The 21,048-nt window shown below is 47.3% G+C and overlaps 1 protein-coding gene and 1 pseudogene across 2 annotated transcripts in view; one reads left to right on the forward strand and one right to left on the reverse strand.

The window, feature by feature from the left end:
* Window positions 1–5,477, reverse strand: part of SYNC (syncoilin, intermediate filament protein) — a 17,705-nt gene extending 12,228 nt beyond the window's left edge. For both annotated transcript variants that reach the window (XM_061148473.1, XM_061148472.1), the window contains exon 1: window positions 5,371–5,477. In XM_061148473.1, coding sequence (XP_061004456.1) covers window positions 5,371–5,423 — 53 coding nt within the window. In that variant the 5' untranslated portion in view covers window positions 5,424–5,477. The remainder of the gene's footprint in view (window positions 1–5,370) is intronic.
* Window positions 5,478–10,626: 5,149 nt separating this feature from the next.
* On the forward strand, window positions 10,627–11,742 carry LOC133060382 (large ribosomal subunit protein eL6-like; annotated as a pseudogene).
* The last annotated feature ends 9,306 nt before the right edge of the window (window positions 11,743–21,048 follow it).

Raw genomic sequence — 21,048 nt, forward strand, 5'->3', positions numbered from 1 at the left:
GTGGTCCAGTGGTTAAGAATTCATCTGCCAATGCAGGGGATGCGGGTTCAATCCCTGGTCCGAGAAGATTCCACATGCCACGCCACAACTACTGAAACCTGCTGCAATGAGAAACCCACACACCTCAACTAGAGAGTAGCCCCCGCTTGCCACAACTGGAGAAAGTCTACACACAGCGACAAACACCCAGCACAGCCACAAATGAATAAAATAAAGAGAACTGATTTATCCTTAAGTATTCCATGCATGCCAAGGTTTCCAGTACCCTCCTCATTTGGGTTACTTCTTACAGGTTCCAAGTTGACAGATTCATTATCCCTTGGGGATGGGTATAGGAAGCAGAGTCCAGGTGTACTCTGAGCAGTGATTCTCTGGACCCTATACTCCTACTGATGTAGTCAAGATGCCCTTAACATATAGGGCAGCTCTATCATATTCTTGTTTTGACCACACCATGCAGCATGTGGCATCTTAGTTCCCTGACCAGGGATCAAACCTGTGTCTCCTGCATTGGAAGTGCAGAATCTTAACCAATGGTCACCAGGGAAGTCCCTCATATTCTTTATAAATGCTGAGTTTGAGTAAAATCCTTAAGACTTTTTCACAACAAGTGCTTTAAAACCATATCTCTTGTTCCTAAAAAACCTCATCTTAGAACTGGCCCAACCTTCTAGCTTGTCAGATGCTTTTGAATTCAGACTCTGTGCTTCTAACACATGAGCCCCTTAACCCAGCTCCAGCTGCCTGCTAGCTTTCTGGTTCCTGTTGAGGAATGCTCTCCTGCTGCTTTGGCCCTCCAGTGGCTTTAGTCTTTTCTGTTTCAAATGCATCTTACTTACCTTGGATCTCTGAGCAATTCTTTGAAAATATAAAATACTCTGGAAATAATAAATTACACTTTTAAAGGTCCTGTTATATGTGCCAGGCCCTGTTCTAAATGCTTTACATATATCGATTCATTTAATCCTCATAACAATTCTATGAGGTGGTTACATTTATTATTCACATTTTACAGATCAGGAAATGGAGGTTAAAGAGATTAAGTAATTTGTTCAAGGAAACTCAAATACTCAGAGAGTGCCAGTTATAAAACAGACTAAATCTGAATAAAAAATTTTTTTGGATAGAAAGTGTAAATGAAAAACCTCACATATCAAACAAAGAATTTGATTTGTATTAGAAAGGTTTATTTGTGTCCAGGTTTTAAGCTCTATTTCTTAGTTTCATGTTCCCAATAAAGACTATTTTTATTCTAAATCATTGTGTTCTCAGTCCTCCTCTCTACACCCCAGGAATCCCTGGCTTCCCTTTTGTAACCCCCTGATGGCGCTCGGGAAACCACGAAAGTGTGGCTTCACCAGGCCCCAGACATCACTGGCCTCATTCAATCCCAGCACCTCCAGCAAAACCTAAAGCTTGAAGACAGCTCAACGATCACCTAGTTCATTCACTTCCCATTACCAGACATGGAGTGTTTTGTTTTTTTTTCAGGTATCTTCACCTAACGTGCCAAGCTTCAGGTGCCAAGTAACACCTGAAGTTACTTGGCACCTCAGACTCAACTGCCAACAAATTATCCTTCTCTCTGACTTGTTACACCTGTATTCTCCAGCTCAGAGAAATATATCACTGTATAGCAGGCTGTATATCAGTGTTGTATTTTTTTTATTTTTTTATTGGATATAGTTGATTTACAGTGTTGTGTTACTGTACAGCACAATGAATCAGTTATCTATTCACATATACTTTACTAAGATTCTTTTCTCATATAGGCCATTACAGAGTATTGAGTAGAGTTCCCTGTGCTATACAGTAGGTCCTTCTTAGTTATCTATTTTATATATAGTAGTGTGTATTCATCAATCTCAATCTTTAATTTATCCCTCCTCCTGCTTCCCCCCACTACCCCAGTGACCATATGTTTGTTTCTTAAATCTGTGATTCTATTTCTATTTTGTAAATAAGTTCATTTGTACCATTCTTTTAAGATCCATGTGTGAGAGATATCATATGATATTTGTCTTTCTCTGACTTATTTCACTCAGTATGACAACCTCCAGGTCCATCCATCTTGCTGCAAATGGCATTGTTTCATTCTTTTTTTAAGGCTGAGTAATATTCCATTGTATATACGTACCACATCTTCTTTATCCATACTTCTGTCGATAGACAAGTGGTCTTTTTTTTTTTTTAGACAAGTGGTCTTTTAACAGCCTACTCACTAAAAACTGATATTTCTATCTCAGAAAGTCTCCAGTCTCCATCCTCCTCTTCAGCCCACTGCCAGGACCCTCATCCAAGTCATCACCCCTCACCTGCACTCTTGTACCAGCCTTCCCATAAGCCTTCTTTCCTATCCCAGTCTAGTTTTGACAATGCTACAACTTGCTCTAATATAAAGCAAACCATCTCGGTCCACTTCACCCATAGAGAGTGAACTGCTTCACACAGATTCCAGGCCCTTCAAGATGTGGCCCCGATATAACTTTTCAGCCTCATCTTGAATTACTCCCCACAGCCCACCCAATGCTTGACTTTCTGGAACATGCATTAACTTTATTTATATTTATTTTTATTTATTTGACTATGCTGGGTCTTAGTTGTGTACACAGGACCTTTCAGTTGTGGCATGTGAACTCTTAGTTGCTGCATGTGGGATTTAGTTTCCCGACCAGGGATTGAACCCCGGGCCCCCTGCATTGAGAGTCTTAGCCACTGAACCACCAGGGAAGTCCCTCAGAACATGTGTTAACTTTTACACCTCCCACTCCTACCCCACAATGTCTAAAGGGTCCAGCTGGGAGCATATTGTATACTGCCTGTCTAGAGATGAGTCCTACACTGCCTGGAAAAGTGGAGCTCCTCGAACCAAGAAGGATGCACCTGCTCAGCCAGCCAGACCTACCCAGATCTTTAACAGAGTCCCTGCTTTGCCAGCAGACTGCCCTCACATCATTTTCCAGCTGAGTCCTCCACCCTGGAATGACGTAACTGCATTCAAGGCAGTATTCTAAGCATTCTCCATAAATACTCATTTATACAACACTCACTTGTGTGTGTTAGTCACTTAGTCATGTCTGACTCTTTGTGACCCCATGGACTGTAGCCCGCCAGGCTCCTCTATCCTTGGAATTCACCAGGCAAGAATACTGGAGTGGATTCCCATTTCCTTCTCCAGGGGATCTTCCTGACCCAGGGATCGAACCCCTGGTCTCCTGCATAGCAGGTAGATTCTTTACCATCTGACCTATAGGGTTTATCCCAATTTATAGATAAGGAAACCAAAAAGCACCAAATAAAGAACTCACTCAGAGTTCTACAACTTATACGTGGTAGAGCCTGTTGAAGGCCGGCAGTCTGGCTCTAGAGCCAGGGCTCCTTTTTACCACTCTCGTCTTAGATAGAATAGGCGTTAGGTCTAACAGATAAAGCAGGTATAACAGAGCTCGGCCCTAGCATTCAAAATATATTTATATCTATTTACTTAATAAATTTCTACTCATCTTTCAAATCCTGCTGGAACCCCACCTCCTCTGTGAAGCCTTTCCCAGCTGACTCCCATTCCTGTGTTCTCAAGGCACTTTATATGCAGCTCATCTTTGCACTAAGTGCTTTGCATTCCAGAAGTGCATCTGTCGGTCTCCCCTGATAGTCCGTTTCCTAACGACAAGCACAGTTATTCTCTGTATCCCAGGGCGGGGCTCTGTGGATGTAGGCAGCGGCAACTGACTGAGCTCCAAGGAGGAAACTTGCCCAAGGTCAAGTGGCAGGACTGGATGTAGAGTCCAGGTCTCCTGACTTGCAGGCAATGCTGTTCCCACACACCGTGTTGCCTCAGTCGCCTCCCCCGAAGTGCTAGGCCTCTGCTAGGTGCTGCCTTCACTCAGCTGCCTCTCTCTAAAGAGCTGGGAAAAAGTGGGTTATGGGGGGACCTGCCTGGTGGTCCGGTGGTTAAGAATCTGCCTTGCAATGCAGGGGATGAGGGTTCAATCCCCAGTTGGGGAACTTTGTTGTTGTTTAGTCGCTAAGTTGTGTCCAACCCTTTTGAGATCCCATTGACTGTAGCCCACCCAGCTCTCCGGCCCTTGGGATTTCCCAGGCAAGAATACTGAAGTGGATTGCCATTTCCTTCTCCAGGGGATCTTCCTGACCCATGGATTGAGCCCATATCTCCTACTTTGTCACCACTGAGCCACCAGGAAGCCCTGGCTGGGAACTACAGTTCCCCTAATGAAACATGCCATAGAGCACGAAACCTGCATGCTGCAACTAGAGAGTTCCATAACTACTGAGCCCATACAACACAATGAAGATCCCACATGCTGCAACTAAGACCCAAGGCAGCCCAACATATAAGTGATTTTTTAAAGCAGACTACAGGAGGTCTAGGGGCAAGGCAGCCAGCTCGGCTGGGGCCTCTGACCTCTGGCCTCCTTGGGCTCCAAGCATCCTGCCTCTGCCACTCTGTCCGTTCCCCTGTAGGATCCCAGCAGCTCCCAACCCCGGCCATCAGGGCTGCGCTTGGGCGTGTTTGTGACACCACGCAGGCCTGGCTTGGTGTGTGGCTGGCTGTGTGTGTAGAACACTACAGGTGAGTGCATGTGTGAAACTCGGCTCAGCTTCGTGCGGTGGTGACAGGGAAGGGGTGACAGGTGGGTGTGACTGCACTTACACCTCTTGGTACAAGAGGAAGTCCAGGGCTACAGGCTGACCTGGGGCAGAAACGCTCCCTACTCGCCCCAAATCCTTCAGCCACAGGTCCCTTCCCCCTCACCAGGGGCAAGCTGATAGTGCGGATGATGGAGGGGGCTTCCCCTCCAGGGCCCCTGGCCAGCCAAGGCCCTCCTGCTGGTCTGGGATTGGGGACCCTCCCCCGACGCCCTCCCAGGCCCCAGACCAGAGAGAATGAGCTGCCTGAACAGACTCTCAACTCCAAGCTGGCAGCCGCCCAACCATGCACCAAGTCTCTTCCACACGGCCAATTCAGCGACTTGGAGGGCTCCATGTCCAGCTGCATTTGGGGTGAGGAAGGAAAGTAAAGGGGGAGGGTCTTTGGCCACTATGGGCCATCCGGCATCTGATGGTTGATGCCGGCTAATGTGAAGGGGTTATCCTCACATCGCCCGTGGGAGGGGGAGGGGGAGTTATGAAAAGCCCCCAGACCAGCGGAGGTGTCGGAACCCCCGGCCCCCGCCTCGCCCCGGGCCAGGCTCCCCTATCACCCTTGGCGGGTGGCTCCGCCCTGTGCCCCACCCGCGCCTGGACCACCGCCCCAGTCTGCCGAAAGGCGCTCTTGGGGAGAAGGGATCCGCCCAGCACCCCCTCCCCAGGAGGGGGTGGTGACCCGGGCCTGAGAAGGTCCTTTCCTACCTCGCGGCCTGGGCGGAGCCGTCCCCGCCGCGCCGGGGCTCCGGGCTGGCCATGGCTGCGCTACCCGGCCTGGGCGGCCGCGGTATTAATAGTCGGCCCCACGGGCCGCCCGCGCCCGCCAGCCGCACTGCCAGCTGCAGCCGACACCGGATCCGCCGGCCCGGGGCCGGGCGCGCCCACTTGGCCCGGGCTCCGGCCGCGGGAGGAGGGAGCGGGCCTCGCGGCCCGGGGGCGGGGAGAGGCCGCCCCTCCCGGGACCAGCGCGGGGTGGGGGGGAAGGTGTGGGAGGGGAGGTCGGCGTCTCTAAAACGCCACCTCGGGGTCTTCCCGAGTCTTCTTTCTCCCCATCTTTCCCGTCCGAGTGTCCCCAGTTGCAGGGGCCCGGGGAGGAAGGTGGCTCTGCAGCCTTAGGAGGGCGCTCTTCCTGCCGGGCCGGCCCGGGAGGGGGACAGGGTGTGGGGTTGAGGACCTCGGGGGAGCCGGCACCCTGAGCTCCGCCCGCAAGGAGGTCGAGGGTGTCCGCCGCCGCCTGGCGCCCTGCGGTACCCCTCGCCTGAGCGCTGTGCCCCCGCAGCTGTCGCCCAGGGCTGGAGGGAGGAGGGGGGGACAACACCACACCCCCTGCGTTTGGGGACAGTCGGGAGCCTGGGGCAGGGCGGTGGGAGGACCACGTGGGAAGGTTGAGTCCATATGTAACCCCGCTTTCTGTTCCCCCCGCTCACGCTGCGAGGGTTAGGGGATCTCTCCGCTTGTTCCACCTGTCATCACCCCCCCCCTGCACCCCGCTTCTGTCCACTCCTAGGCGTGACCCCTCCCCCAGGCCCTTAGCCCCCCAAAGGTCAGGATCAAGCTCCACACTGAAGGCTGTCTGGGTCCCTGAGCCGGAAGCGGCCAGGCCCCTTCCCAGACCTGGGCCTCTGGCATGCTCCCTCCCGATGCCTTTTTTTTTTTCCACTTAGCCCCTCTGTCTGGGGAGGTCTTTGACTCAATCGCAGAGGAATGCCAGGCACTATAACAAGCCGAGGGGCTGGATGTGTTTAATCAGAGAGGCCTTGAGTAAGGGGTGGGGGTGGGGCGGCCGTGTGGAACCACTTGTGGGCCAGGGTGTTGTGATCTGTAGGCCTGCTGGCTGTGTGCATGCCACATGGTTGTGTGTGTACTGTGTGGGGAGGGAGACTGTGGAACTGTGTGTCCACATGTGACTCTGATGACTGGGGGGTACACGTCTGTGAGGCTGTATATGGGTAGGTGACTGTGTGACCATAGGGGAGTGATTATGTGAGTGGTGATGGTGCTGGTTGTGGACTGTCTGCGAGGCTGGCTGTTGTGACTGTGTTGTGGGGCATCTATATAGTTGTGTGTGTGATTGTGTGCCTGCGAGAGACTGGGGACTGAAGTGTGTGGGTGTGGGAGAGTGTGCTTACAGCAGCTATATGATGTGTCTTCTGAGTGTGACTGGGGCCCCCAACTATATGGTCATTAATCCATGTTTCTGAGTGTGCTGCCTGGGGTGGTATATTTATATCTCTCTGTCTAGTGCAAGGGGGTGGGGGATTAACACCCAGGGCAGCCAAATATACCCTTGTAAGGTATGCACGAGAAAAAGTCAGGTTTTGGAGGCTGCTGGTCATTTTCTGACTTACCTCAAAAATATTCCAGGGGAGGAGGTTGGCAAGGCCTCCGGGGCTAGTCATTTGACAGCCGCTGCCAGTCCGAGGGAGCTGAGGGAGCTCGGGGAAGGTCTGCCAGCAGTACTGTTTAGTGTGGTGCTAGGCAACAGGCAGAAAGGATGGCACTGAGAAGGGCTGTCCTTCCCCTCCAACCCCCAGCCCAGGACCTGGCTCCAGGCAGCCCCCAGGACTGATTCCTTAACCTCTCTCAGTCTCCTCCTACCCGCTTCTTCAGGCTGAAACACTGAATCCCCTGGGGTCCCAGAAACACCTCTAGCTCTTTGTTTTTGCTGTTCCCTCTGCTTGGAATACCCTTCCAGTCTTCACATTCACTCATCTTCAGGTCTCAACTTACATGTCATCACCTCAGAAAGGCCTTCCCTGATGTGCCCATCCCCCACATAAATGTCCATCCATTTGCTGTGTGTCCCGTCACCTTGTTTATTTTCTAAACATGTACTGCAGTCTTTAATAGTATTGTTCATTTTCCATTCCTTCCTTTTCCGCTTCCCCCACTAGAATGGAAGGCATGAAGAACACTTCTGTGTCCCCAGGGCCAGCAGAGGGCCTGGTATGTGGTAAAATCTCAAAAACTTCTTGAATGAATGAAGGAAAGAAGGATAATCCTCCCTAGGCCAGTTCAGGCAACATTTGGTGCCTGTTGTGTGCCAGGTCTGGGCCATTCGCCACCAAAGAACTCAAAGAAACAGATATACCCATGTGCCCAGGCTGTGTACACCAAGGCAGAGGGAGGTGGGTGAGGCCACAGGACTCCATTCACTCAGCCAACATGGACACTTATCCTGTGCTGGGCCCTAAGTCAGAGCAAATGGCCTTCTTTGGCCCAAGGCCCTGCCTGCAAAGAGCTGACAGTGAAGAGGATGCTAGAAGTGTCCCCTGGGGAGACAAACCCCTACAGAGAATAATGCCAAATCACTGAGCTGAGTGATGGGCTAGGCACTGAGAACTGAGGAAGCCAGGGATGGGAGAGATTAACTCCAGGCCTGGGAACAGCCTCCTGGTCGAAGTAACTTGGGCCTGGAAGAGGAGAAGGGGTGTTACAGTGTCAGGCCGCTTAGAGAGACAAACACAGCCCTCTGCCTCTCAGCCCCTCCACAAAGCCGAGTTCACTAGGAGAGAACCCCCCTGGCTTCCTACTCTTTGCATACCCTGAATTCTCTGTGCTTCTCTGCCCTGTCCTGTGTCCAGGGGCTGACTCTTGCCGACCTTGGCCTCCTTGCCTTATGGTTTCAGGTGAAGTTTGGCCAGTAGGAGACATTGCAGGGGATCAGAGGGAAGGAGGAGAGTGAGACCGGGATATTTATAATACTGTGATTTTTTGTTGCTGTTCAATTGCTAAGTTGTGTCCAACACATTGCGACCTCGTGGACTGCAGCAGGCCAGGCTTCCCTGTTCTTTACTCTCTCCCAGAGTTTGCTCATGTCCATTGAGTCAGTGATGCTATGATTTTGGCAGGTACTATGTGGCAACCCACTCCAGTACTCTTGCCTGGAAAATACCATGGGCGGAGGGGCCAGGTAGGCTACAGTCCATGGGGTCGCGAAGAGTCTGACTCGACTAAGCGACTTCACTTTCGCTTTTCACTTTCATGCATTGGAGAAGGAAATGGCAACCCACTCCAGTGTTCTTGCCTGGAGACTCCCAGGAACGGAGGAGCCTGGTGGGCTGCCGTCTATGGGGTCGCACAGAATCGGACACAACTGAAGCGACTTAGCATGTTCCTCCAGTAAAAGTCACAGCTCCTGTTGAGTGGCCTGCGACCATGGATACGAGTCTGGCCAGGTTCGTTAACAAGCCTCCCTCCCTTACCTCTTCAGGCCCTGAGACTAGTGACTCTCTTCCACTGTTGTGAGCCCCAGGGTGCTTCACTATTTGTGCCCACACCTCTGTAAATAGTTCCTTCATTAAACCTTTTTCTAAACAACAAAATTCTGTAAAGCAATTATCCTTCAAAAAAAATAATAAATTAAAAAAAACAACCTTCTTCTGGCAAATGCTTTGAGTGGTCCTCTGCTTCCTACTGAGACCACTAAGGTAAGAACTAAACCTAGGGAAGATGAATCCTTGGCAGAGAATTTGAGGAGAACTTCCTTCTTTCTTTTTTTTAATTTTTTTGTCTGCACAACATGGCATTGTGGGATGGGATCCTAGTTCCCTGATCAGTGACCAAACCCAAGCCAGGGAAGTCCTGAGGAAACTCTCTTTCTAATCACAACTCAAAACCAGAATGAGAAGATGTTGTGAACTGTTACAAAGCCACAGTAACCAAAACAGCATGATACTGGCATAAAAACAGAGACGCAGGTTAATAGAACAGAATAGAGAGCCTAGAAATATATCTACACATTTATGGTCAATTGATCGCAGCCATGAAATTAAAAGACGCTTACTCCTTGGAAGGAAAGTTATGACCAACCTAGAAACCATATTAAAAAGCACAGATATTACTTTGTCAACAAAGGTCTGTCTAGTCAAGGCTATGGTTTTTCCAGTAGTCATGTATGGATGTGAGAGTTGGACTATAAAGAAAGCTGAGCGCCAAAGAATTGGTGCTTTTGAACTGTGGTGCTGGAGAAGACTCTTGAGAGTCCCTTGGACTGCAAGGAGACCCAAGCAGTCTATCCTAAATGAAATCAGTCCTGAATATTCATTGGAAGGGCTGATGCTGAAGCTGAAACTCCAATACTTTGGCCACCTGATGTGAAGAACTGACTCACTAGAAGAGACTCTGATGCTGGGAAAGATTGAAGGCAGGAGGAGAAGGGAACGACAGAGGATGAGATGGTTGGATGGCATCACCGACTCAATGGACACAGGTTTGGGTGGACTCCGGGAGTTGGTGATGGACAAGGAGGCCTGGCGTACTGTGGTTCATGTGGTTGCAAAGAGTCGGACACAACTGAGCAACTGAACTGAACTGAATGTATAACAAAGGAAGAAAGGGTATACAATGGAGAAAAGAAAATCTCTTCAGTAAATAGTGCTGGAAAAACTGAACAGTTACATGTTAAAGAATTAAATTAGAATATTTTCTCACATCATATGCAAAAATTAACTCAAAATGGATTAAAAACCTAAATGTAAGACTGGACGTCATAAAACTCCTCAAAGAAAACATAGGCAGAACACTCTTTGACCTAAATCATAGCAATATTATCTTCAATCTGTTTCCTAAAGCAAAGGAAATAAAAGCAGAAATAAACAAATGGAACCCAGTTAGACATAAAAGCTTTTGCACAGCAAAGCAAATTATCAACAAAACAAAAAAGCAACCAGCTGAATCAGAGAAAATATTTGCTAATGATATTATCAACAAGGAGTTAATATTCAAAATATATAAATAGCTCATACAACTCAACATTAAAAAATTAAAAATGGGCAGAAGACCTAAATAGACATTTTTTCAGGGAAGACCTACAGATGGCCAATGGGCATGTGAAAAAGATGCTAAACATCATTAATAATTGGAGACATGCAAATTAAAACCACAGTGAAATATCACTTCACACCTGTCAGAATGACTACCATCAAAAAGACCACAAGTAGCTCTTTCCCATCTTGAAAGATGGCAGGTGAAAAAGCTGAGAAGCCAGATACAAAGGAGGAAAAACCTGAAGCCAAGAAGGCTGATTCTGGTGGCAGAGTTAAAAATGTTAAGAAGGGCAACCCTACTGCCGCTGAAATCCTGTCCTGGTCAGAGGAATTGGCAGATACTCCCAATCAGCTATGTATTCCAGAAAAGCCTTGTACAAGAGGAAGTATTCAGCAGCTAAATCCAAGCTGCAAAGAAAAAGCTGACAGTCTTGCTATTGTCACAAAACTAGTTGGTGGTGACAAGAATGTGTGTGCATGCTAAGTTGCTTCAGGCCTTTCTGACTCTTTGCAACCCTATGGACTGGGGCCCATCAGGCTCCTCTGTCCATGGGATTCTCCAGGCAAGAATACTGGAGTGGGTTGCCATCCCCTTCTCTAGGGGATCTTCCTGCCCCAGGGATTGAACCTGGGTCTCATGCATTGCAGGCAGATTCTTTACCACCTGAGCTACCAGGGAAGCCCAAGAATGGTGTTTCCCAAGTGATTAAACTTTGCAAACTGCCTAGGTATTATTCTACTGAAGATGGGCCTCGAAAGCTGTTGAGTCTCGGCAAAAACCCTTCAGTAACATGTGAGAAAACTGCATGCAGAGTGTTGGTTCCCTGAAACAGGTGAGCAGTAGCTTGCTACTTGTGATTGGGTCCCCTCAATTGAGTTCCTGGGTATAGAACAAAATTTGTCATTGTCACCTCCACCAAAATGGATACTAGTGGTATGAAGGCCCCAGAACATCTCACTGATTCTTACTTCAAGAAGAAGGGGACTTCCCTGGCTATCCGGTGGTTAGGACTCCACATGTCCACTGCAGGGGGCACTGGTTTGATTCCTGGTCAGGAAAGTAAGATTCTGCAAGCCCATTGGTGTGGCAAAAAAAAAAAAAATCTACGTAAGCCAGGCACCAGGAAGGTGAGATCTTCAACAGGGAGAGAGAGAGAAGTACAAAATTACAGAGCAGTGCCAGGGTGATCAGAAAGCAGTGTACTCACAGATTCTGCAAAGAATCAAAGCTGTTCCTCAGCTCCAGGGATAATTCCACTCTGTGTTTGCTCTCACAAATAGAATTCATCCTTGCAAAATAGTGTTCTAAACTTCTTAAGAACAACCTAATTAAATAACTGGTCCATTAAAAAAAAAAAAGACTATAAGTAACAAATGTTGGTGAGGATGTAAAAAGAAGGGAACCCTCAGGGAATTCCCCTGGTGGTCCAGTGGTTAGGACTCCATGCTCTTACTGCCAAGAGCCCAGTTTTTATCCCTGATCAGGGAAGTAGGATCCCACAAGCCACACAGTGTGGCCAAAAAATAAATAAATAAAAGAAAATGAAAAAGAAGAGAATCCTCATACACTGTGAGTGGAAATGTAAATTGGTGCTGCCACTGAGGAAAACGGTGTGGAGGTGTCTCAAAAATCTAAAAACAAAAACAAAAAACAAAACAAAACAAAAAAATCTGAAAACAGAACTGCCATCAGTTCAGTTCAGTCTCAGTTGTGTCCAACTCTTTGCAACCCTGTGGACTGCAGCACGCCAGGCTTTTCTGTCCATCATCAACTCCCAGAGCTTACTCAAACTCATATCCATTGAGTTGCTGATGCCATCCAACTATCTCATCCTCTGTCATTCCCTTCTCCCACTTTCAGTCTTTCCCAGCATCAGGGTCTTTTCCATTGAGTCAGTTCTTCACATCAGGTGGCCAAAGTATTGGAATTTCAGCTTCAGCATCAGTACTTCCAATGAATATTCAGAACTGATTTCCTTTAGGATGGACTGGTTGGATCTCCCTGCAGTCCAAGGAACTCTCAAGAGTTTTCTCCAACACCACAGTTCAAAAGCATCAATTCTTCAGTGCTCAGCTTTCTTTATAGTCCAACTCTCACATCCATACATGACTACTGGAAAAGCCAAAGCTTTGACTAAATGGACATTTGTTGGCAAAGTAATGTCTCTGCTTTTTAATATGCTGTCTAGGTTAGTCATAACTTTTCTCCCAAGGAGCAAGCGTCTTTTAATTTCATGGCTGCAGTCACCATCTGCAATGATTTTGGAGCCCAAAAAAATAAAGTCTCTCACTGTTTCCATTGTTTCCCCATCTATTTGCCATGAAGTGATGGGGCCAGATGCCATGATCTTAGCAGTCTGAATGTTGAGTTTCAAGCCAACTTTTTCACTCTCCTCTTTCACTTTGATTAAGAGGCTCTTTAGTTCTTCTTCGCTTTCTGCCATAAGGGTGGTGTCATCCGCATATGTGAGGTTATTGATATTTCTCCCAGTAATCTTGATTCCAGCTTGTGCTTAATTCAGTCCAGTGTTTCTCATGATGTACTCTGCATAAAAGTTAAATAAGCAGGGTGACAATATATAGCCTTGACATACTCCTTTCCTGATTTGGAACCAATCTGTTGTCCCATGTCCAGTTCTAACTGTTGCTTCTTGACCTGCATACAGATTTCTCAGGAGGCTGGTCAGGTGGTCTGGTATTCCCATCTCTTTCAGAATTTTTCACAGTTTGTTGTGATCCAAACAGTCAAAGGCTTTGGCATAGTCAATAAAGCAGAAGTAGATGTTTTTCTGGAACTCTTTCACTTTTTTGATGATCAAACAGATATTAGCAATTTGATCTCTGGTTCCTCTGCCTTTTCTAAATCCAGCCTGAACATCTGGGAGTTCATGGTTCATGTGCTGTTGAAGCCTGGCTTGGACAATTTTGAGCATACTTTGCTAGCATGTGAGATGAGTGCAGTTGTGCGGTAGTTTGAGCATTCTTTGACATTGCGTGGCAGCTGCACAGCAATGGAGCAACTTTGAGGAGATACCCCACATCCAAGGGCAGAGGAGAAGCCCCAGCAAGACAGCAGGAGGGGCAAAATCACATTTAGAATCAAACCCCATACCCGCCGGAGACAGTCAGAGGGCTCAAACAAACCTTGTGTGCACCAGGACCCACAGACCCCACAGAGACTGAGCCAGAACTGCGTTTGAGTGTCTCCTGTGGAGGTACGGGTCAGCAGTGGACTGCTGCAGGGGCAGGGGCTCTGGGTACAGTAGACCTGGGTATGGCATATGCCCTCTTGGAAGAGGTCGTCATTAACCCCACCATGGAGCTGCCAGAACTTACACAGGCCTGGGAAACAGACTCTTGGAGGGCACAAACAAAACCTTGTGTGCACCAGGACCCAGGAGAAAGGATGAGGGACCCCCACAAGAGACTGACCCAGACTTGCCCATTAGTGTCCAGGAGTCTCTGGTGGAGGCATGGGTAGGGAGTGGCCTGCTGAAAGGTTGAGGGCACTGTGTGCAACAGTGTGTGCATGGGACCTTTTGAAGGAGGTTGCCAGTGTCTTCATCACCTCCACCATAGTTTCGCCTCAGGTCAAACAACAGGGAGGGAACACAGCCCCGCCCATCAACAGAAAATTGGATTAAAGATGTACTGAGCATGGCCCTGCCCATCAGAACAAGACCCAGTTTCCCCCTCAGTCAGTCTCTCCCATCAGGAAGCTTCCAAAAGCCTTTTATCCTTCTCCATCAGAGGGCAGACAGAATGAAAACCACAATCACAATCACAGAAAACTAACCAATCTAATCACATGGACGGCAGCCTTGTCTCAATGAAACTCAATGAAACTATGAGCCATGTCGTGTAGAGCCACCCAAGATGGACGGGTCATGGTGGAGAGTTCTGACAAAACGTGGTGCACTGGAGAAGGAAATGGCAAACCACTTCAATATTCTTGCCTTGAGAACCCCATGAACAGTATGAAAAGGCAAAAAGATAGGACACTGAAAGATGAACTCCCCAGGTCAGTAGGTGCCCCATAAGCTACTGGAGAAGAGTGGAGAAATAACCTCAGAAAGAGTGAAGAGACAGAGCCAAAGCAAAAACAACACCCAGTTGTAGATGTGACTGGTTATGGAAGTAACGTTCGATGCTGTAAAGAGCAATATTGCATAGGAACCTGGAATATTAGGTCCGTGAATCAAGGTAAATTGAAAGTGGTCAAAGAGGAGATTGCAAAAAAAAAAAAAAAAAAGAGGAGATTGCAAGAGTGAGCATTGACATTTAGGAATCAGCGAACTAAAACGGACTGGAATAGGTGAATTTAACTCAGATGACAATTATATCTACTACTGTGGGCAAGAATCCCTTAGAAGAAATGGAGTAGCCATCATACTCAACAGAAGAGTCTGAAATGCAGTTCTTGAGTACAATCTCAAAAATGACAGAATGATCTCTGTTTGTTTCCAAGGCAAACCATTCAATATCACAGAAATCCCAGTCTATGCCCCAACCAGTAATGCTGAAGAAGCTGAAGTTGAGTGGTTCTATAAAGACCTACAAGACCTTCTAGAACTAACACCCAAAAAAGATGTCCTTTTCATTATAGGGGGCTGAAATGCAAAAATAGAAAGTCAAGAGATACCTGGAGTAACAGGGAAATTTGGCCTCGGAGTAAAAAATGAAGCAAGGCAAAGGCTAACAGAGTTTTGCCAAGAGAACGCACTGGTCATAGCAAACACCCTCTTCCAACAACACAAGTGAAGACTCTACACATGGACATCACCAGATGGTCAATACCAAAATCAGATTGATTATATTCTTTGCAGCCAAAGATGGAGAAGCTCCATACAGTCAGCAAAAACAAGAGTGGGAGCTGACTGTGGCTCAGATCATGAACTCTTTATTGCCAAATTCAGACTTAAATTGAAGAAAGTAGGGAAAACCACTAGGCCATTCAGATATGACATAAATCAAATCCCTTAAGATTATACAGTGGAAGTGACAAATGGATTCAAGGGATTAGATCTGATAGACAGAGTGCCTGAAGAACTATGGGCAGAGGCTCATGACATTGTACAGGAGGCAGTGATCAAGATCATCCCCAAGAAAAAGAAATGCAAAAAAGCGAAATGGATGTCTGAGGAGGTCTTACAAATAGCTGTGAAGAGAAGCGAAAGGCAAAGGAGAAAAGGAAAGATATGTCCATCTGAATGCAGAATAGCAAGGAGAGATGAGAAAGCCTTCCTCAGTGATCAGTGCAAAGAAATAGTGGAAAACAATAGAATGGGAAAGACTAGAGATCTCTTCAAGGAAATTAGAGATACCAAGGACAGAAATGGTATGGACCTAACAGAAGCAGAAGATATTAAGAAGAGGTGGCAAGAATACACAGAAGAACTATACAAAAAAGATCTTCATGACCCAGATAATCATGATGGTGTGATCACTCACCTAGAGCTAGACATCCTGGAATGTGAAGTCAAGTGGGCCTTAGGAAGCATCACTACAAACAAAGCTAGTGGAGGTGATGGAATTCCAGTTGAGCTATTTTAAATCCTAAAAGATGATGCTATGAAAATGCTGCACTCAATATGCCAGCAAATTTGGAAAACTCAGCAGTGGTCACAGGACTGGAAAAGGTCAGTTTTCATTCCAATCCCAAAGAACTACCATATGATGCAACAATTCCACTCCTGGTTATATATCCAAAACACACACACCCACCCACATACACACACACACACACAAAACTGAAAACACTAATTCAAAAAGATACATGCACCCCTATGTTCATAGCAGCATCATTTATGATTGCCAAGAAATATGGCAAGATACCTGTTACTCCAGGTATCTCAGTGAAATATGCCAAGATATGGAAGTAATCTAAGTGTTTATCACCAGGTGAACAGATGAAGATGTGGTCTATATATACAATGGAGCTTCCTCGCTGGCTCAGATGGTAAACAATCTGCCTGCAATGTGGGAGACCCGGGTTTGACCCCTGGGTTGGAAAGATACCCTGGAGAAGGGCATGGCTACCCACTCCAGTATTCTTGCCTGGAGAATTCCATGGACAAAGGAGTTTGGTTGGCTACAGTTCATGGGATTGCAAAGAGTCAGACATGACTGAGTGACTAACACACGCACACACACACACCCCCACACACACACACATATACAATGGGATACTACTCATCCATAAAAAGGAATTAAACTCTGTCATTTGCAACAACATGGATGGACTTGGAGGGTATTATGCTAAGTGAAATAATTAAACAGATAGACATATGGGGTGGTGGTGATTTAGTCACTAAGTCGTGTCCGACTCTTGCAAACACGTGGACTGTAGCCCACACTTCTCTGTCCACAGGATTTCCCAGACAAGAACACTGCGGTCGGTTGCCATTTCCTTCTCCAGGGGATCTTCCCCACTCAGGAATCGAGTCCACGTTTCGTTCCCTGCATTGCAGGTGGATTTTTCACCACTGAGCTACCAGGGAAGCCCGAAGACATATGATATATATGATATTATATGTGGAATCTAAAAATTAAAACAGACTAGTGACTATAACCTGGAGGAGGGCATGGCAACCTCCTCCAATATTCTTACCTGGAGAATCCCCAGGGACAGAGGAGCCTGGCGGGCTACAGCCCATGGGGTTGCAAACAGTGGGACATGACTGAGCAACTAAGCATGGCACATAGAACAATGACTATAACAAAATGGACACAGACTCACAGATGTAGAGAACAGAATAATACCAGTGGGAAGAAGGAATGGGGGCAAGGCAAGAGAGGGGCAGGGAGTTCAGAGATACAAACTGCTATGTATGAAATAAATGCGCTACAAGGCTATATTGTACAACACAGGGAATATAGCCAATATATTAGAATAACTATAAAAGAAGTATAAGCTTTAAAACTGTGGATCGATAGGTTGTACACTAGTAACTTACATGATATACATCATGTATATCTGTATATACATGTATATATATGTGTATACATATGTATATCATGTATATACATCAACTATATCTCAATTCTAAAAAGATTTAAAAAAAGAACAAACCATTTTCTACTCCAAAAATAGCTGTGAACTGATTAGAATCCCATCCTAGGTGAACAGTGACCTCCTGGCCACCACTCTGAGCAAAGTCCCAACCCAAAAGGTCCATCTTAACTCACCAGACTGGGCTTAGGAAAATGGATCAGGGAGGGGCCAAGAGTTGTGGGCGGGATGACTGGCAGAGGGATGAGACGGGAGAGAGGCTCTGGGGGGAAGAAGCAGGGAGGGGAGTGTTGGCATGGCAGCAGTCTCCACCCCTAGAAGGCAAGCCTGACCCTCAATTCCCGGTCAGTGAAACATGCCACTGATACCCCCTTCGCAGGACTGTGAAAAGTAATTAAATATGAGGCTCGGCACAAGAGTGATTGGAAGTGAACTTGCTTCTTGGAAGCTCAGAGTAGTACATTTCCCATTATTACTGGTGCTGAGTTTTCGATGTGCCAAGAGCTCCAGCAAGCCAACTAGACCTGGGAGGAGGATGGTTAGAGATGCCCTAGTAGGGCCCTCCAGCCCACTGTTTCAAGGGAGCCAGGTACAAATCCAAGCTTCATAGGCAGCAGACCCGAGTCTAAAATCTGTTGCTGTTGTTCAGTCACTCCGTTGTGTCCGACTCTTGGCGACCCCATGGACTGCAGCATGCCAGGCTTCCCTGTCCATCACCAACTCCTGGAGCTTGCAAACTCATGTCCATTGAGTTGGTGATGCCATTCAACTGTCTCATCCTCTGTTGTCCCCTTCTTCTCCTGCCTTCAATCTTGCCCAGCATCAGGGTCTTTGCCACTGGGTCAGCTCTTCACTTCAGGTGGCCAAAGTATTGGAGCTTCAGTTTCAGCATCTGTCTTTCCAATGAATATTCAGGGTTGATTTCCTTTAGGACTGACTGGTTTGATCTCCTTGCTGCCCAAGGGAATCTCAAGAGACTTCTCCTAATGACTGAATTATTTTTTTCATTGTCATTGTTATCATTATACCGGACATCCTGGAATGTGAAGTCAAGTGGGCCTTAGGAAGCATCACTACAAACAAAGATAGTGGAGGTGATGGAATTCCAGTTGAGCTATTTCAAATCCTAAAAGATGATGCTGTGGAAGTGCTGCACTCAATATGCCTGCAAATTTGGAAAACTCAGCATTAGCCACAGGAGTGGAAAAGGTCAGTTTTCATTCCAATCACAAAGAAAGACATTGCCAAAGAATGCTCAAACTACTGCACAACTGCACTCATCTCACACCTTAGTAAATTAATGCTCAAAATTCTCCAAGCCAGGCTTCAACAGTATGTGAACCGAGAACTTCCAGATGTACAAGCTGGATTTAGAAAAGGCAGAGGAACCAGAGATCAAATTGCCAACATCTGTTGGATCATCGATAAAGCAAGAGAGTTCCAGAAAAACATCTACTTCTGCTTTATTGAATACACCAAAGCCTTTGACTGTGTGGATCACAACAAACTGTGAAAAATTCTTCAAGAGATGGGAATACTAGACCACCTGACCTGCCTCCTGAGAAATCTGTATGCAGGTCAGGAAGCAACAGTTAGAACTGGACATGGAACAGATTGGTTCCAAATCGGGAAAGGAGTACGTCAAGACTGTATATTGTCACTCTGCTTATTTAACTTATATGCAGAGTATATCATGAGAAATGCTGGACTGAACGAAGCTGGAATCAAGATTGCCGGGAGAAATATCAATAACCTCAGATATGCAGATGACACTACCCTTATGGGAGAAAGCAAAGAAGAACTGAAGAGCCTCTTGATGAAAGTGAAAGAGGAGAGTGAAACAGTTGACTTAGAACTCAACATTCAGAAAACTAAGATCATGGCATCTGGCCCCATCACTTCATGGCAAATAGATGGGGAAACAGTGACAGATTTTATTTTTTGGGCCTCCAAAATCACTGCCGATGGTGACTGCAGCCATGAAATTAAAAGACTCTTACTCCTTGGAAGAAAAGTTATGACCAACCTAGACAGCATATTAAAAAGCAGAGACATTACTTTGCCAACAAAGGTCCATCTAGTCAAAGCTATGGTTTTTCCAGTAGTCATGTACGGATGTGAGAGTTGGACTGTAAAGAAAGCTGAGCGCCAAAGAATTGATGCTTTTGAACTGTGGTGTTGGAGAAGACTCTTGAGAGTCCCTTGGACTGCAAGGAGATCCAACCAGTCCATCCTAAAGGAAATCAGTTCTGAATATTCATTGGAAGGCTGATGCTGAAGCTGAAACTCCAATACTTTGGCCACCTGATGTGAAGAACGGACTTACTGGAAAAGATCCTGATGCTGGGAAAGACTGAAGGCAGGAGGAGAAAGGGACGACAGAGGATGAGATGGTTGGATGGCATCACCAACTCAATGGACATGTGTTAAGTAAATTCCGGGAGTTGGTGATAGGGAGGCCTGGCGTGCTGCAGTCCATGGGGTCTCAAAGAGTCGGGCACAAGTGAGCGACTGAACTAACTGAGGGGTTAAATGAGAAAACGCCCAGCACCTTCCCCAGTGTACCAGAGTCGCTTAATAAGTGTTATTCCCTTTCTTCCCTCCTTCCTCCTAGTCCTCCGGGACCACTATCTGGGTCTGCACACTACGAATGGTGCAGAAGACACCGCACTCTTCCGTCGGACTCTGGAGCGATACCGAGCACTGCCTCCAGGGGGTGCCATCACACCGACACCCCCTCCAGGGCCCCTCGCCCCAGGGGTTGTTGTTCCTATCGTGGCCGCGCGGGGTCGCCTGGGCCTGGAGTTTTCAGGGACCGAGGGCGCGCGGGCGGCGGGGAGGTTGGAGCCCGCGATGATGAATCAAGGAGGTTCTTCGGGTATCACAGTGATAATAATAAACCATAATAATAGTAACAGCACCGGATCCAGCAGTAACCAGCTGTTACCGATTTAAAAGGCGCATTCGCGTGCTGAGAGGCGGTGGGACTCAAGGGAAGGAGCCAGGCTGAGTCTAATCCAGACCGCTCACTCTCGCGTTCCGGTACTCTGTAGACTTGAGCCTCTCTGAGCCTGCTTCATCAGCATTAAAATGGGAACCAAATAATACAGTTCTTGAGAGGAATAAATGCGCTCCTTAGAGCTCAGCGGAGAGCGACTTGGGTAAGTGCATTTACCGTATTGATAGTTTTCCCCTCTGCCCTGTGAGGGAGCTATTATTCAATTCCCTTTACTGCTAAGGATACTTAGGAGGTCTTCCCCAGGCTCCCTGGGCTGGGTCTCTCTCCTAGGAGCGCCCAGAGGCTGGTCGAGGAGCTCACCCCCTAAACCCACCGCTCAGCAGCTGTCTCCTCTCTCTGGAGGTGCGCGTTCCCCTTCAGACCCTCCGGTTCCTCTGGATACTGCCTTTCCATCCCTAGGTACAGTACAGGCTTCCCTGATACCTCAGGGGGTAAAGAATCCATCTGCAATGCAAGAGACACAGGTTCGATCCCTGGGTCATGAAGATCAGATCCCCTGGAGGAGGGCATGGCAACCCACTCCAGTATCCTTGCCTGAAAAGCCCCATGAACAGAGTGGCCTGGTGGGCTACAATCCAAAGGGT

The sequence above is a fragment of the Dama dama genome, chromosome 8 (genome assembly GCF_033118175.1).
Source record: "Dama dama isolate Ldn47 chromosome 8, ASM3311817v1, whole genome shotgun sequence".
Classification (NCBI taxonomy): Eukaryota; Metazoa; Chordata; class Mammalia; order Artiodactyla; family Cervidae; genus Dama; species Dama dama.